This window comes from Solanum verrucosum, unplaced genomic scaffold (genome assembly GCF_900185275.1).
Source record: "Solanum verrucosum unplaced genomic scaffold, falcon-dt-bn FXZP01000261.1, whole genome shotgun sequence".
In the NCBI taxonomy this organism is placed as follows: Eukaryota; Viridiplantae; Streptophyta; class Magnoliopsida; order Solanales; family Solanaceae; genus Solanum; species Solanum verrucosum.
The window spans coordinates 2,588,885-2,605,167 of record NW_026019969.1 but is presented as its reverse complement, the minus strand read 5'-3'; the positions used below and the strand labels follow the sequence as shown (position 1 = coordinate 2,605,167).

Genomic DNA, 16,283 nt, shown 5'->3' with positions numbered 1-16,283 from the left:
ATTTATGTAGATTAGCTCCTAAATTTTGAATGGTTTTCTTTCAAATAAACATTAAAGTGATGCTAAAAGTTATTACACACACCTTTAATTTGTGCAAGTTTGTGATGAGAGGCATCCAATTTGCTTACATCCTCTGCTAGAGATAAAATTGAGTTAATATCTCAAAAGGTCACTCAACTTTCAGAATTTATCTAGTAAAATTATTGAACTTTCTTTTGTATCATTAAAATCACTAAACTTAGATATTTGTATCATTAAAATCACTAAACTTAGACATTTCTATCAATAAAATCACTCAATCAAATTTATCACTAAAAAAAGTATTGGCATAGCAAAATAAATTATTATTTTTATATCATGTAAATATGAATCCCACAAATAAATAAAATTAAAGAAATCTCATTAAAAACTTTTCACTTCCTCTCACAATTATTTTTTTAAAACAAAAACAACTAAAATGTATGTCCGAAAATGATTTCAAATTTCAAAACTTATTTATCAGCAATTTTGAAAATTAATTTATTCAAGCTCAAACAAATCTAATGTTAGCAAACAGTGGAATTACGAAGGAAAAGTAGATCTTTACCCATTATATATAGCAAGAAACTCTAAATAAATTACACGTCAAAGAACTTAATTAGTAATAATACTTACCTGTTCTATTTTGACATTTGTTTATTGTTTTTCTTCCTGTTTTGGATTTAATTTGTTGTTTTGCTGAAGTACTTGTACTCATTTTTTTATTAAGGAGACAAAGTAAATATTATGGTATTACAGTAATACCAAAATATGTTTCACTAAGAATTTTTTTTCATTTAATTATTTATTAAATCAAGACATAAACTATACAACAATATCATAAAAAAAAAAAATTGTTTCCGTGATTAAGTCTGTCCGAATTTTTTTAATAAGCTTTCTTTAATTTTATTTATTTGTGGGTCCGTGTTTACCTTATATAAAAATATACAAGTAATTTATTTTGCTATGTCAATATTTTATTTAATAATAAATTTGATTGAGTGATTTTATTGATAGAAATGTCTAAGTTTAGTGATTTTATTGATACAAAACAAAGTTCAATGACTTTGCTAGATAAATTCTCAAAGTTGAGTGACCTTTTGAGATATTAACTCGATAAAATTAAGTGAGATAATTGGAATAATAATTAGCATCATGTGATCAAACTTTTCCTGAAAAAAAATAAATCATCTAAATTTATTCTAAAGCCTGTTCGAAGTGGCTAATAATATTTTCCATCTTATTAGAGAATTCAAAATTTATTTAGGTACATAAATACATACTTCCTTCATCTCAATTTATGTGATATAGTTTGACTTGGTAGGAAGTTTAAATAGAGAAAAACTTTTGAAACATGTTTTCTAAACTAAGTCATAGATATTTGTGTGACTATAAATTATTTCGTTAAAGATAGAAATAGACATATTACATTAAATTATTACTTAATATAAAAATATGTCATTATTTTAGAGACTAACGGAAAAAAAATAAGTTATATAAATTTGAATTTTATTTTTATTTTTTGTATAAAATGTAATTATTTGTCAGAAATCTAAGATTCAAGTGAGCCTTTTGCACCCCTAGATCTGCCCTTGCATGTTCGGCCAATTCTTTTATGAAATTTAAAGTGTTCCTTTCTTAACAAAATATTTTTAATAGAGAGTTAGAGTACTTACCTAATATTTTAGGGAAAAGTAAGTGATTTTGAGTGTAGTAGGCTTTCTCAGAAGTAATTTTATTCTAGAACATAGCAAAAGTTTAATTTTACTTTTGTTGATATTTTGTGTTTAAAATAGTAAATCATAAATTGAAGTAAATTAAAAAATGAAAAAGTAAAAGTAAAAGATTTAATGAAAAATTTTGAGTTCGTAAAATTTATTGTGTCCTTAATAATATTTTTCTCATTGGATCCGAATTTTCGAATTACTTTCACCTAGATAAAACAAATATATTTATCGTTGAGTAGCGGTAACTCAAATGCCAAAGGACTTTGTCAAACACAAAATTAAAGACAATAACAAATCACACAAAAAGACTTTTTATCTTCAAAATAGATATTTGATTTATTTATATAAAATTTACGGTAATAACAAGTTGACCAGCAACCTTTATATAGTACTATATTAGCAAAAAGAACATCATTCACTTTATAATTTTCCTCGATGAGCTAATTATAAATATACTACGCTCTATATAGCAAACTAAACAACCATTCAAAAGATATTCATCAATCTTATTATGCAGATCATTCTTTACTGACTTCATTAACGAGAATGTTCTTAGTGGTAGCAATGGAAATAATCAAAGTCAGTTTCAAAGTAGATACACAAGTGACTAAAGTTTGCTTTTGTTTTACCTCTATCATCACTCTAGCAATATCCTTATTGATTCCCTTCAAAGTGAATAAACTTGTCTTCACATTTTTTAACATAGATAATAAATTTATCAATTGAAAATCAAGTTTCTAAAGTTCTTTATCACCAAATTCACTTGAATAGTAAAAGGGCATATGCACATGGAGGGGAGGGGGTTTACAACTAACGGAGTAATTTTCTTATCCACTATTAGTGGATAATACTTAATCTCTATTCGAAATATAAATCTCATAGATTTTCTGTTTCTTTAAAAATAAATAAATTGTGAGGTTGGCCCACGGGTCAACCCACTGCCCGCTTAGGACTGGATTGGACTAGCATTTTGGAGGCCCTTTTAGACGTAGAATAGAGTTGGGCTAACTATTGAATCTCCAGCCCGCTGGAGCTAGATTGGGCCGGCCCATTTTTGACAAATCTAAAAGCCTCTCAGGATTGGTTTCTTTAGTTTTTGACTTATATTTATTATTTTAGTTGATATAAGCACTTTTTTTTATTTATTCAACAATTCAAAAAGTACTTAAAAAATATTTTAATTTAAAAACACTTAAAATAAATCAATTCAAACGTGCTCTAAATTCAAGCTGCATAACTCAAATGCTGCAGTTATTTTTCTTTTTTTAGGAAGTGATCTACTTATTGACCATAAAATTGGTACAAACACAAGGATAATAATTCTACTTTATTACAATGTATAGCCAGTACAGTATTAAATAACAAAATATAAATTTTAAATGTGTAATGAGCTAATCAACTTTGGTTCTGAATTTTGAAAGAGCAGCCTCGTTGATGCTTATAAATGAATTGACAAAATCATCACCAAGCTGGTTAGGATCTGAAATCATTCCTTCATCAACTGTTATAGCAAATGTTAACTTCTTCGCATAGCTACACGCATGAACCATTAGCCCCTACAATATAGTAATTAAATTTAGCGATTTCGGCCTAACGGTATGAAAATATAATATTCTTATATATATATAACCAATGTCAACTCGTCTGTGATTGAAAATATATAGTTACTAATTTCGTTGATGGAAGAAACTTACAGTGGGCTGGCCATAGCATGTAGGGGCAAGGAATGCCAATGGATGGCCTGAGAAAGAAACTTCTTCAAGTGGACCAGCTACGTTTGAAAAAGCTAGTGTTGTTTGAGATGGAACTCTTTTAGCAAGTTTTGTTGCACCCTAGGTTGCCAAATGTTACATTAATTAATAGTTAATTCAATGTTCAATATTTTCTTGATAATTTTAAGGTGTAAAGAGGGGAAATAAAATTTGGAGTACCTTAAAGCCAAACAAGTTGAGGAAAAGCTGTAAAATGTAAAAGGTACATTGAGACTCAAGAGAACGCTTTTTTCGATCCATTGATATCTTAGCTTTGTGAACATAATCCAGAGGATTTTGTAATTGAGCTATATCTAAAGGAATTATGACAAAGCCAAAACAATTTCCTTGTATTACTATCGCATTCTTCTCAATCATTTCTGCTACGGCCTGTCGTCATATAAAGCCATGCCAACTCATAATTAATCACGTACACACACACACATATATATATATATATATATATATATATATATATATATATAGCAACACATGATGAAGAAATACTTACTTGAACTCCCAAAGCTGGTCTCAGATTCACTAGAACAGTGGCTCTGCATCTCATTTGTTCTTTCATCTTGCCTTCAACATCTAGTTAATTAAGAAATCGACGTTAGCCCCCTTTGGGTAGCGGCGAATTTATACAAAAAGAGCTTAATTAATTACCGTATTTTCGGTTGATATAACGAGACAAAGCCGCTTGTGTTATTCCCAAAATAACGTCGTTAATCGTCTAAAGATATATAAATCAGATACAAGTAATTAAAAGGCCAAAACACTGAAACAACGTTCAAATTAATAAGCATATCTATATATAATATAATACTTACAGCGTTTGTCGCATTTTTTATAAATTTAATATCATCCAAGCTAACAGTCCGATAGATAAATCTCTGGCCAGTAGAGTGGTTTTTGTTAAATCCTTTTGCAACTGTAAAAGGTGATTGAGAATCCTTCAAGAATAGAGCAGTCGCTATAAAAAGCAAAACATCAACAACTGTATTGAACAAAAGCCTGATGAACAGCCACAACTTCACAATGTACTGCCATATCAACGACCTAATATTTTTACTATTCGATTTGTTCTTCGAAGAAACTGGAAGTGTAGGCAAAGAAGTAGGATCCGATGTTTTTCGAAAACAAGAGAGTAAGAGGGACATAAGGGCAATTCCATCTCCAAGAGAATGGTGAAAACGGAAAATAGAAGTTGCCTCAGCATGGGATGTTTTCACGTTAAGTATGTGAATATCCCATAGAGGTTTCGATATGTCAATAGTTGTCGTGCTTAGGTTTGATAAATACTGTTCGACCAACTTGTCTGTGTCCATATTACTATTATTAATAATATCCAGCTGGGGTACTATGACATGATCATCTATATTCACTGTCGTCGGAACCCATCTCATTTCTCCACTCTCATCCATGACCTGTACGTAATATATTTGCAATAAGCTATACTAATTTTTAGTATAGCGGACAAGTAAAAAAAAAACGAACTGGAATAGTAATTACCTGCAAACTGGAGAAGCGTGGGTGTTTAAGCAACTTGCTTGGTATTTGGGCTTTGAGAGAGTTAATATCTAGTGGTATTTTCCAACCCATGATTGCTATAATGTGAATATTGTAGTTAGGTTCATGGAACATTCGAGAACCTGGACTCAATAATATTGCTTCTTCTTCATCATCTAATTTCTTTGATGTTCGTATAGGCTTGAGAACCATTTTCTCTCCACCACACTCCATATTAATCAAACTATACGATTTAGCAGATACTGCTGAAATTATTTAAAGAAGAAAGGAAGCTTAGCTTAGCTTTAATTGGGTGGACAAAGAGTAGTTACATTTCAACTGTAAACTAAAGAGAAACTTTTATTAAATTCATAAATTGGCACAACTGCTTGATAATGATCGATCCAAGTGATCGATGCATCAGTGATGGCTCGAATTGAAGTCATGATTGAGTATGGCGTTTGCCAACCTAATAAACTTGATTAAGAAATGATGTTACATGGTTTTACCATCAATTATAATTTTTGACATGATGATATGCGTTTTTTATTAAGTATATCTTATAGGTTAGGGACTAGAACAGTCATCAGGCTCTAAGGTGAGGGCAAATTTTGAATAAAAAAAAATAGCTTCATTATTGAATTTTAAATAGAATATTAAATTAATTTTAATATATAAAAATAATATTTAAGCTAAAGTTATTAGATTCTATTGAATCGACAAATAAACTTGTAGCTCCACACTAATCAGTGGAATAGGGAAGTGAATTTGTTCCCTACATCTTAAATTCTCTGAAAACATACATAAAATGGAATAATGATTTAGTACGACGCATTTAAAGGTCGGTAGGTTGATTGATGTAATTATTTTAACATTTATTTAAAGTTCAATGGCTATCCTTGTACCATTTGTTAGTATGTAACAAGTAGAAGAGAAATAGCTGAGACAGTTGGGAAAAATGTTGTCACTTTTTTCTGAGAAGAGACAAAAGGTACCAAACGAAACTTGTGAACATATGAATTTAGATGCATGCCACGTTATTGCAAATTAAGTGACTCAATATTTGGCATTAAATAAGATGGGAGATCTTTGTATAGTCTCTCTTTTTTGCTACAATCTTATCTTTACACTAACTAATTAAATTATTTAGAAGTTAGCTAGGTAGTCACGATCTCGTAGTGGAAATCGAATATATATAGTGATTAAATCGCTATTATTATTATTATTATTATTATTATATAAAAATAGCTAATAAATAATAAATGAAAATATCAAAAAATTATGAGATTTGGAAAAAAATTTAATTTATGTCTAATTTTTGGACACAATAAAATTAAAATTTAATTCACTTCAAAAGAATACAAGTGAAATATTACAAGAATGAAAAGAAAATTCAAAAGTCTTAAAACTAAGAAGACAGATGAAAGATATGTTACAAATAAATCAAAGTTACATGTTTATAGAAATGAATTATTTCTTTTAATGTCGTAAATAACATCACTAGATCTGAAAAGGTCAAGCTTTAATTTGTGAAATTCCGTCCATTTAAATAGTAAAATACTAATTAACTACAATCTACAAAGTGTAGTAGTTATAATATTTTCTTTTATTGTACATTTGTACTCACTCAAACGATTTTGTTCAAACGCAAATATCTTTGAAATTCCATTTTTTCTAATTAAAAATAGGTAGATTTTCGGAAGGTAAATCTAGTTGGTCAAAACGAGGATATATTCCCCCCAAAATGCGTGGGATTAATTACTAAGCCCCGGTTTATCCTCGTTAACCACAAATTTTCAAAACTTTAAACTCCCCCATGTATCACACAAGTAATATAATCGTCCTTAAATATCTCTCTAGTACTAATTAATAACTACCTTTGAAAAGAAAATATCACAAAATTACGTTTAACAACGTAACAAGGAAGAAAATAGAGAGATTAAGGAGGTGATCATTAAACAAGGCAGCCGGCAACGATTGGATTAATTAGCTTCTTAATTACAATTTTGTGTTGTTTGCTCATTGAAACGCTAATTAATAATACTTAGAATGGCCTGGTCCCCAAAATATGCTGCCAATGCATATCTTGACACCCTCAAATTGGTAAGTCTCCTATTTAATTATTTACATCTCTTCCTTTTGGCTCTGTTTTGAGCATCCCTTGGATTGCGACTCTTCTTGAACTCTGCTAATATATGTTATTTTATGCACCGGGCTGCCTTGCCCATATAAATTCTCTAATTTTAACGAACAAAATTCTGATTCCTGGTACATGTGGATGAGAAACCAATGGAAGCATGCCTGTATATTTCAGAAAACTAAAAAATAATAATAATAACAAAACCTCCTTTGTGTAACATAGAAAGAATGGCTCTGATTTTTTAAAATACCGATTCTTTTAATTTACCTGGTCAAAAATTTCATCCTCTATTGAAAAAGCATTGATATCCATTTGAGATTTAACATTTTCTTCTTACAATATCTACAATGGAAAAGGGTCAAAACTATCCTTCGATTATATGAAATAGACCAGATATACCCTTCAATTATTTTGGGCTCAAAGTTATCCCTCGTGTCTAACTATTAGATCACTTCTACCCTTCCTTTTAATGGAATAAAATGTGGCATCCCATGTGTAAATTATAACGCCACATAGACGTCCACCTAATTTTGAGCCCCATAGAATGCATTGCAAAGGTCATGAGATCAAACCCATTCACATCAAAAATTCAAATACCACCATGTTCCTTCTAAAGAAACATTATAATGTGTGCTCATTTGTAAATACCAAATTCACACATAACTGACTGATTTGTTGGAATAATTTGCAGTGTGGCAAACACAATCAGATGTGCAATTCATGTACTGGAACACAAGAACCAGAGTGCAATGAATTCCTATCAGCATTAGCAGCTGGAATGAGCGCGAAGCTAATAGTGGAAGTCACAACAGAAGGCTCACCCTCAACCGTAGCCTTAGCAGCGGCAGCTCGTCAAACAGGGGGCAAATTAGTCTGCATTATACCCGAACCAATACTCGACAAAACACAAAAAGTAATTCAAGAAACAGGGCTAAACGACATGGTAGAATTCAAAACAGGGGACCCTGTTGAAATCTTACACAACTACGAGAACATCGATTTCTCATTAGTAGATCGGAAGACAAATGATTACGAGAGGTTGATGGAGAAACTTGACGTTAATCCAAGAAGATCAGTCGTCGTTACGAATAATGTACAAGGGAGAAAAGGAATAGGAGGACATTTGAAGAAAGTGGAGAATAAAGTAAAGGTAAGATCACTACAACATCCAATTGGTAAAGGATTAGAAGTTACAATGATTGGTAAAAGCACAGAGTTTGGGAAAAAGGAAAATAGGAGCAAATCAGGATGTTATTCTCATTTAATTAGAGGTGGAGAGAATAAAAATGGGCATGTAGTGAAAAAGGGTGATAAGAGCAAATGGGTTTTTGTTGTTGATGAAAAAAGTGGTGAAGAACATATTTATAGGATGCCAAAATCATCTGCACCTTAATGAAAAAGCCATGATTTTCCAAGTGAACTGAAAAAAAATGTGAAGGCACTTGTAAAATGAGTTTTTTTTTTTTAAATTTTTTTTTTTTTATGTTATACCCTTTTTTCTAATTTCTATTTCCATCCCCCCTTTCTTTTTGCTTTTTCATGAGGAAGGAGAAGGGGCAATGGAGATTGTTGGTTTTATTTAGGTGAGGAGATAGTGATTTTATATTGTGAATGGTCTCTTGTTACTTTGTTTTATCTATTCCAAACACATAATTCAGCATTTTAACTTCTGGCATATCATTGTATTGATTATCCTACTTAGAAAAACACATATAGACTAGTAAAAAACATAAATATACCATATAAAGAACTTAATAACCACTATATAACAATAATTTTATTTTTCATCAATATAGCAATATTATTTTTTCAAAAATAGAAAATAATATTAATTAATAAAAAAAGGGAATATAGAGACCTGATTACCCACGATTTCTCCCATTAGAAACGGAAAATAATATTACCAAAAATAAATAAATAATAGAGGCATGATAAGGCACAGTTTTCTCCCATTCCTTAAATTTTTCCCATTTTTATATTTTCCTTCCACATTTAACTGCAATTGTTACATATTCCCTCCCCTCATCAAACTACGTATTTTACCAAAAACAAAACACTCTACCACTTCTATTCTTAAAGTTTTTTCAATTATGGATATAAACATGGTTTCAATTCTAATTCAACACAATGGACAATGGAATGCAACAAGTATGTGTGGAAAGAGCATGGCATAATTGGTGATTGATTTAACTATCGAATTTAAATTTTTCTTTTTTTTTGTGATTTCTATTTTTAAATCGGACAATAATAGTATTTTGTTGGATGGCGTTGGCATATTTGATATGGTATAAATATACACCAAATTTGTTTGTTGTATGTGTATTTGTTGCTACGGAATTGGTTGATTGGTTTACAAAATGAAATTTAAAAAATTGGGTATTTTTTTCCGTGATTTTTAATTCAAAAATTGACCATATTAGTGATGTGTATGATGGTGTAATTGATATATTTTAGATATTTAAGCTTCTTTTTTTGGTATATGTGTAAGTGTATTTCATTAATTTTAGATAATTTATGGAAAAAAACACATAATTAGCTTGGTGTATGCGCACTTGTAAACACCATTATGTTATATATCTATATTGCTGAATTTCTTATCAAATTATAATTGTACTAGGTTGTTCATGTACTAGTTATTTACTAATCTCACTAATTGTTTTGAATAACAATAAGTTGTAATGTAACACATGAAAGTAGTCATGCAGTTGCTGCTATCCGATACAGAAACAAACATCGCGAGAATTATTGTTCATCCTATTATAGTAATACGAATTTTCTAGATACTTGTGCAATCTCGAACCATTGCCTTGCGAAAGCACATGAGAGATTCCATCAGATTTTTTAGAAGAGATAGTGTTACCACCTGATGCGAGAAAGCAACAAGAGAGACCACCAAATAACGACACTAAAAAGGGATTCAATGAAGGGAAATTCAAAAGGTGTAAGGTCAGTTGTAGTAAATATGGTACACCTGGGCATAACAAGAAGACTTGCCCTAAATTTCCATCTCTGAATTAACATTGTTGTGTTATAATTGTTTTTTTGGTTTTATTTAATTTTTTTATGTTGTTGGATATTTTATGGTTTTATAGAATTTCAGTTAATTTTGGAGAATGTTGATTTCACTTTGTACTAATATTGGTGAATGTTGAATTACTAATTTGTAATATTGGTGTATAGAATGTTATAACATTGGTGTTTGTGTATTTGAATAACACATTGTTGTTTTCTTGATTAAATACAATTCATATTTATTGTTTTAAGATATTTAATGATATAAACTAAGTTTTTTATACACCAAATTTATATAAGAAAATGGTTCTGTAAAGTCTAATATATATGATTATGTATTAAATATATATTTTAAGCATTCAAAAGTAATATTGGTGTAAAATAAAAAGTTATTGGCTAATTTGTAATGCCGGAGTAATAAATGTTATAACAATGGTGTTTGGGTGTTTGTTTAAGGTAACTTTGTTTAATACATTGTTGTTTTCTTGGTGAAAATAAATTACAATTTTTTCCGAGATAAACATAAATTTACCTTTTTGAATATCAAACTTATATATTCATTTCAATTGTTGGTATAATATGTATTGATTGTTGGTAATATATACTAACATTACTACGTGATTCTGTAAAGATAACTACATAAAAATTGTATTTTGATAGCACAATGGAACCAACATTGTAACAATATATACAGTAATAAATATATGTAATAGTTAGATGGATGAACAAAAAATATGCATCAAAATGATCGAAAATACCAATTAAAGTGTTATTCAAATGTATAACAAAAAACATAATGTACATCCTTGTTCCAGTCAATATCCTTCTTTTTCCCATAATAATCAGTACAAATTAAGAGCACAAGAATCATTTTTGACAGTTTTGCACCACTCCAAAGGCCGCTTTTGTATGCTTTGCCCCATGTTCATCACTTAAAAACAAGCGAACTGTCAGCAACAACAGTAGACCAATTAAATCTAGGACTTTTTCTGAGCGTCTTCTCCATAGAAATACTGATAAGAAAGTGTAGATGAAATCTGAACTGAAAATAAACCGATGAAGAACTTAATATGAAACGACGGATAAAACCTAAAGAAGATGAACAAAAAATATGCATCAAAATGATCGAAAATACCAATTAAAGTGTTATTCAAATGTATAACAAAAAACATAATGTACATCCTTGTTCCAGTCAATATCCTTCTTTTTCCCATAATAATCAGTACAAATTAAGAGCACAAGAATCATTTTTGACAGTTTTGCACCACTCCAAAGGCCGCTTTTGTATGCTTTGCCCCATGTTCATCACTTAAAAACAAGCGAACTGTCAGCAACAACAGTAGACCAATTAAATCTAGGACTTTTTCTGAGCGTCTTCTCCATAGAAATACTGATAAGAAAGTGTAGATGAAATCTGAACTGAAAATAAACCGATGAAGAACTTAATATGAAACGACGGATAAAACCTAAAGAAGATGAACTGAATGTGAACTATTGAGAATAATTAAAGACAACAATAAAGAAAACATTCCTGCCAAAACTAGATTACATAAAAAGTAACAAAAATAAATGCTATGAAGAGAATATATGATCAAATACATAAATATTTTTCTCTACATACATAGATTAACTCAAAAAGGAAAAGAGATAAAAGAATGGAAAAGAAGAAAACGTGTAAGCCAGTAAACTTTGATTGGGAAGTTAAAAAATAAGAAAAAGTAATATCATATTTATCCATCCCCATAAATTATGCACATAATCCAAAAAAAGGGGAAAGTTTAATATTAATAAAACACGAAAAATCCAGTCTTTGCAATATTGGTAATTAAAAAGTTAAGTTTATAATTAAAAAGAAATATGTGCATATTATGTTAATAAAAGTCTTAAATTGTATATTCTTGTAATTTAATAAATATAATAAAAGTATTTAAACTAGTCTATATAGTTCTACACTTCTATTTACATCAACCTCGTGATAAGAAGACTTAATTTTGGAGTTTCAATGATTGAAAGTCTTACAATGATTTTTTCGGTATTTTTTAAATATTTTGAGTTATCAATTATTATGAATTACATTTCTTTTTTAAAAAATGTGTAATTTTTTTTTTTTTTTAAATTAATAAATACATGTCCAAATTAACGATTTGACTCTTAAAATTTGACCAATGCCACAAAAATTTGCTTTGCCGAAATAAGAGAACACGAACATCTTCTGAAATAATTTAGTGCTAGCATATCCATCAAATCAATATTCATATATTAATAATCAATTATAGGCCTGTAGAATATCTGAAGAAATTTGGAAGATACGCAAAAGGAGTTTCTTTTACTTTTTAATTAAATAGAGGAGCAGACCTGCAGACTGCAGTGCCACGAACTCAAGTTCATTAGGAGTAAGTAGATTTTTTTGTAATAACAATAATAATATATCATTATAATTTTATAAGTAGAGTTTGAGAATACTAAAATGTATACAGATTTTATTTTTATCCGCGAGGGATAGAGATATTAGTTCTCATTAACTCAAAAGAAACAAAAAGAACTTAGGAAGGTGAAAAAGGAAAAGAAACAAAAATAACGATGTACAAAACAAATAGTATATAGTTCATTATATGTGGAGTAAAACTAGACCAAATTCATCGTAATATAAATTTAATTTTAAATTGTTGTACCCATATTAAATTTAATGTTGAATAAAGATTTTTTTATAAAATGCTCAATCTCGAATCTTTCTTTGATTTTTCGCTTATTGAGCTTAGTTGTGGATAAAAGCCAACACTATAATAAGGTAATTCTTTCAAAATTTGAATCTTGTTTGAGGAGTATTTTAAGTAATAATTTGAATCACAAATTTAAACCTTTTTTTTCAAATAAAATTCATGTTAAACACAAACATTTAACTCTCAAATGCATTTCTTTCAGCTTCAACTTGTATTCCTTTTTTTTCCAACATCAACCACTAATTTCTTAGACGACTTGTTTTTCTTTTCTTTTTCTATGAATATGGAATTAAGTTAATCGACATAAAAATAAATTAAAATTCAAAAAGAAAACTTGGTAACGTTTTCTTTCTTAATTCTCAAGAGAAAACCTACAAATTATAAATTTGTAATTTTCAAATAGATTCTCGATTTGTTCTTAATTTATTTATTTCAGTAGTCCATGGTCAGTTATTTCTATCAATTATACTTTTAACCTCAATAAAATCATGATGCCAGATCTCGATTTTTCATATATAAATGTAACTAATGTATCTCCTTCGTACTCAAATCTAGAGTCTTGTAATTATTACCAGCCACTTCCAACCACCATCCCCACCACCTTCTTCTTCAATCTTTAATAAACCTCAACTTCAAGAAAACAATTTACTAACAAACAACCTTTACCAAACCTTGATCTTGAACAGTTTCTTCATTGCCTATACAGCAGTACAACATAGGCTGCTCTAAGTATTGATTCATTTTCTTGGTAGAAAAAAATATGAAAACAGATGAAATCTCAAGATTGTTGGTGCTGTCAGTGTTCTTTGTGATTTTGTTTGGTTTTCAAAGAGAGAAGAATGTGGTAGTTATGGCTATTGATGAAGATGAAAAAGCGCTTTGTAGCGTTAATCTGGCAGAATTTCTTCCTCCTCCATATGGTGGTCTTGAAAATATGGTTTGTCAACCTGTTTGGAACTCTTTTCTGCTGCGTGCAAGTATTCTTAAACATTGCACAATATACATTTGGATTTACAAGACTATTAGCATCTAGTATTATCAACTCATCATCGCATTGTTATAACCAATGACCTGATAGTATTCCAATATATCACCAGAAAAAGTCCCTAATGCAAAGTCATTAACAATAAGATTGCAAAAAGATTCAAAATTTTACACCAACAGAACAATAAACTTGAATGACATCAATCTTAGTTTCAGGATCAGTACTCACAGAGTAAAGATAATGTTGTCGCTTGTCGCCATTGTATTGCCAACTGAGTATACAACAAGAAAACACTAAGTTTCAACATTCATGCTTTAAAAACGATGAGGCTGATGTACTCCCATCCTCCCAATTATTTAGCATCATTTGACTAGACATTGAGTTTAAGAAATAAAGGACTTACACTAGGTCCACACAATCATGCATGTCAACTGTAGAAGAACATCTCATTAAGGACAAAATTAGAAGGTAAATATTAGGAGTTTCTAGATAACGAAAGGTGTCTGTCTTTTTCAGGACAGAAAAAAAAGAAGATAAAGTGCCAAGCAATATTGAACATCATGTAGCAGCTTATAATGCAATTATAATGACTTCCAACTAAATTTCTGATTACAGTACTCTCAAAGTAAAGACAATGTGATCACCATTGTGTTATCAACCATTTACACAAGTGGATGGGTAGGAATAGGGTTCTCCCGCGACGGAATGATGATCAATTCTAGCTGTATGGCTGGATGGGTGACTCCTGCAGGTCATGGAAAAATCAAACAGTATTATGTTGAGGGCTTCACTCCCTCGAAAATCATACCAGATAAAGGAGAGTTGCCATTGGCAAGTGTTCCACCTCTCATCTATCTTCAAGGTGCCACAGTTTACTTGGCCTTCCAGTAGAAGTACCCAACTCCTCTCAAAACTCAACCAATGTTACTAGCCTTCACCAAATATCCTCAGCACCACCATCTAACCGCTCATGAGGATAAAACAACCATAAAATTTGACTTCTCTTCAGGTCGGCTTATCTCTGTCTCTAAGTATCAAGTTTAAGAACAAGTGTATCAAAATTAACTGTAATATGTGCACTAAAGCAATGGCCTTTTTCACAATCAACAATTTATACATATTAGCTCCATTCTCAGTTGTCTTCATAAAGCTTGTATTTAGATGTTTGTCTACTTTGGTTGAGATGTTTCTCTTTCTCCTCAGGTTCTCCATTTGCTGTCACTGCTACACCTAATAACTATATTAGCTCAAAGACCCATGGGGTATTGGGTATATTGGGATGGGGACTATTCTTGCCCTTTGGAGCCATTTTCACAAGACACTTTAGGAGCCAACCATTATGGTACTGCTTTCATGTATCTGCTCAATTCATAGGATTCATACTAGGACTTGCCGGAGTGGTTCTTGGAATTCAGCTCGACAACAAGCTGCAACCCGATATTCCAGGACATCAAGGCATAGGCATTCTTATTCTTGTGCCTAGCATTCTTCAGGTTTGTCCCTAATCTCATTCAGCAAAAATGATACTGAAAACTTGATCGATCATATGCTAAAACTATGTTTTAGTTGCTGCAACACTAATCATGGAGAACAAATATAGTAGAAAAGATTGGCAAACATGTTCATTCTATTGAATGAATGCTTTCCTTTTTAAAATTTATGTCAATGACTCAATGTCTGTGTTATGTCACATATTTTAGGATCATAGAAAATGTTCTAACATTCGCTTTACTTTTACAATCACGTGTAGGTTTTGGCATTCTTCGTAAGACCAGATATAGACAGCAAGTATCGCAAGTACTGGAATTATTATCACAGTTGGGTGGGGAGGACAGCTCTCTTCTTTGGAGCTTTGAACATAGTATTGGGGATGCATTATGCAGGTGCAGGGCAAGGATGGAAAATAAGTTACGGATTTATTCTCGCTTCAACAATGCTGGCATGCATCATCCTGGAAATGTTGCTAAGGCAAAAGAAGTTGGATGAACCAACTCTTCCTTCAAACTACGCTATGAATACAATCTAGCAAAGATCTAAAAACTTTAATTGTTATAGGTAGACTGGGTGAACAAGTAGATCCCCCCCCCCCAAGCATTTCATTCACCAATAGGAGTGCTCTTTACCATAGTTGTATAGAATTCTGTCCAAATTATACTTTTGTGGGTGAATTTGGATTCAGCAGGCTCAGTACTCTAAGGGTCAAGCCTCCTTGAAACAAACTCAACACCTTTGCTGGTGCTCTTCAAATATTTCTCCTCTGAAGGAAAAACTGAACTTTCCCTTCTTTATTTCACATTCTTCAGTGCTTTCCGATAGATTACAATTTACATGTATTGACAACTTTTACCTAGCAAACATTTGTTTCTGGAGATCACCGGTATAGTATTGTGACATTGAATCAGTATGTATTTTACCCTCTAC

At 30.7% G+C, this 16,283-nt stretch overlaps 3 protein-coding genes across 3 annotated transcripts; 2 read left to right on the top strand and 1 right to left on the bottom strand.

The window, feature by feature from the left end:
* Positions 1–3,132: 3,132 nt before the first annotated feature.
* On the bottom strand, positions 3,133–5,239 carry LOC125816467 (wax ester synthase/diacylglycerol acyltransferase 5-like). The gene is made up of 7 exons (XM_049496078.1): positions 5,009–5,239; positions 4,323–4,923; positions 4,008–4,087; positions 3,854–3,886; positions 3,677–3,703; positions 3,440–3,577; positions 3,133–3,301 (listed from the first exon to the last, which is right to left on the bottom strand). Exons 1-7 carry the CDS (start codon positions 5,237–5,239, stop codon positions 3,137–3,139), a joined length of 1,275 nt encoding a protein of 424 aa, XP_049352035.1. The 3' UTR covers positions 3,133–3,136.
* Positions 5,240–6,632: 1,393 nt separating this feature from the next.
* Positions 6,633–8,538, top strand: LOC125815979 (uncharacterized). Its single transcript, XM_049495555.1, has 2 exons — positions 6,633–7,108; positions 7,837–8,538. The coding sequence occupies exons 1-2, from the start codon at positions 7,055–7,057 to the stop codon at positions 8,536–8,538; spliced, it is 756 nt and encodes a 251-aa protein (XP_049351512.1). The 5' UTR covers positions 6,633–7,054.
* A 5,099-nt stretch (positions 8,539–13,637) lies between these two features.
* Positions 13,638–15,888, top strand: LOC125816498 (cytochrome b561 and DOMON domain-containing protein At3g61750). The gene is given in 4 exon segments (XM_049496110.1): positions 13,638–13,850; positions 14,478–14,871; positions 15,066–15,355; positions 15,613–15,888. Coding segments are annotated over 4 exon segments (1,173 nt in total).
* Positions 15,889–16,283: the final 395 nt, after the last annotated feature.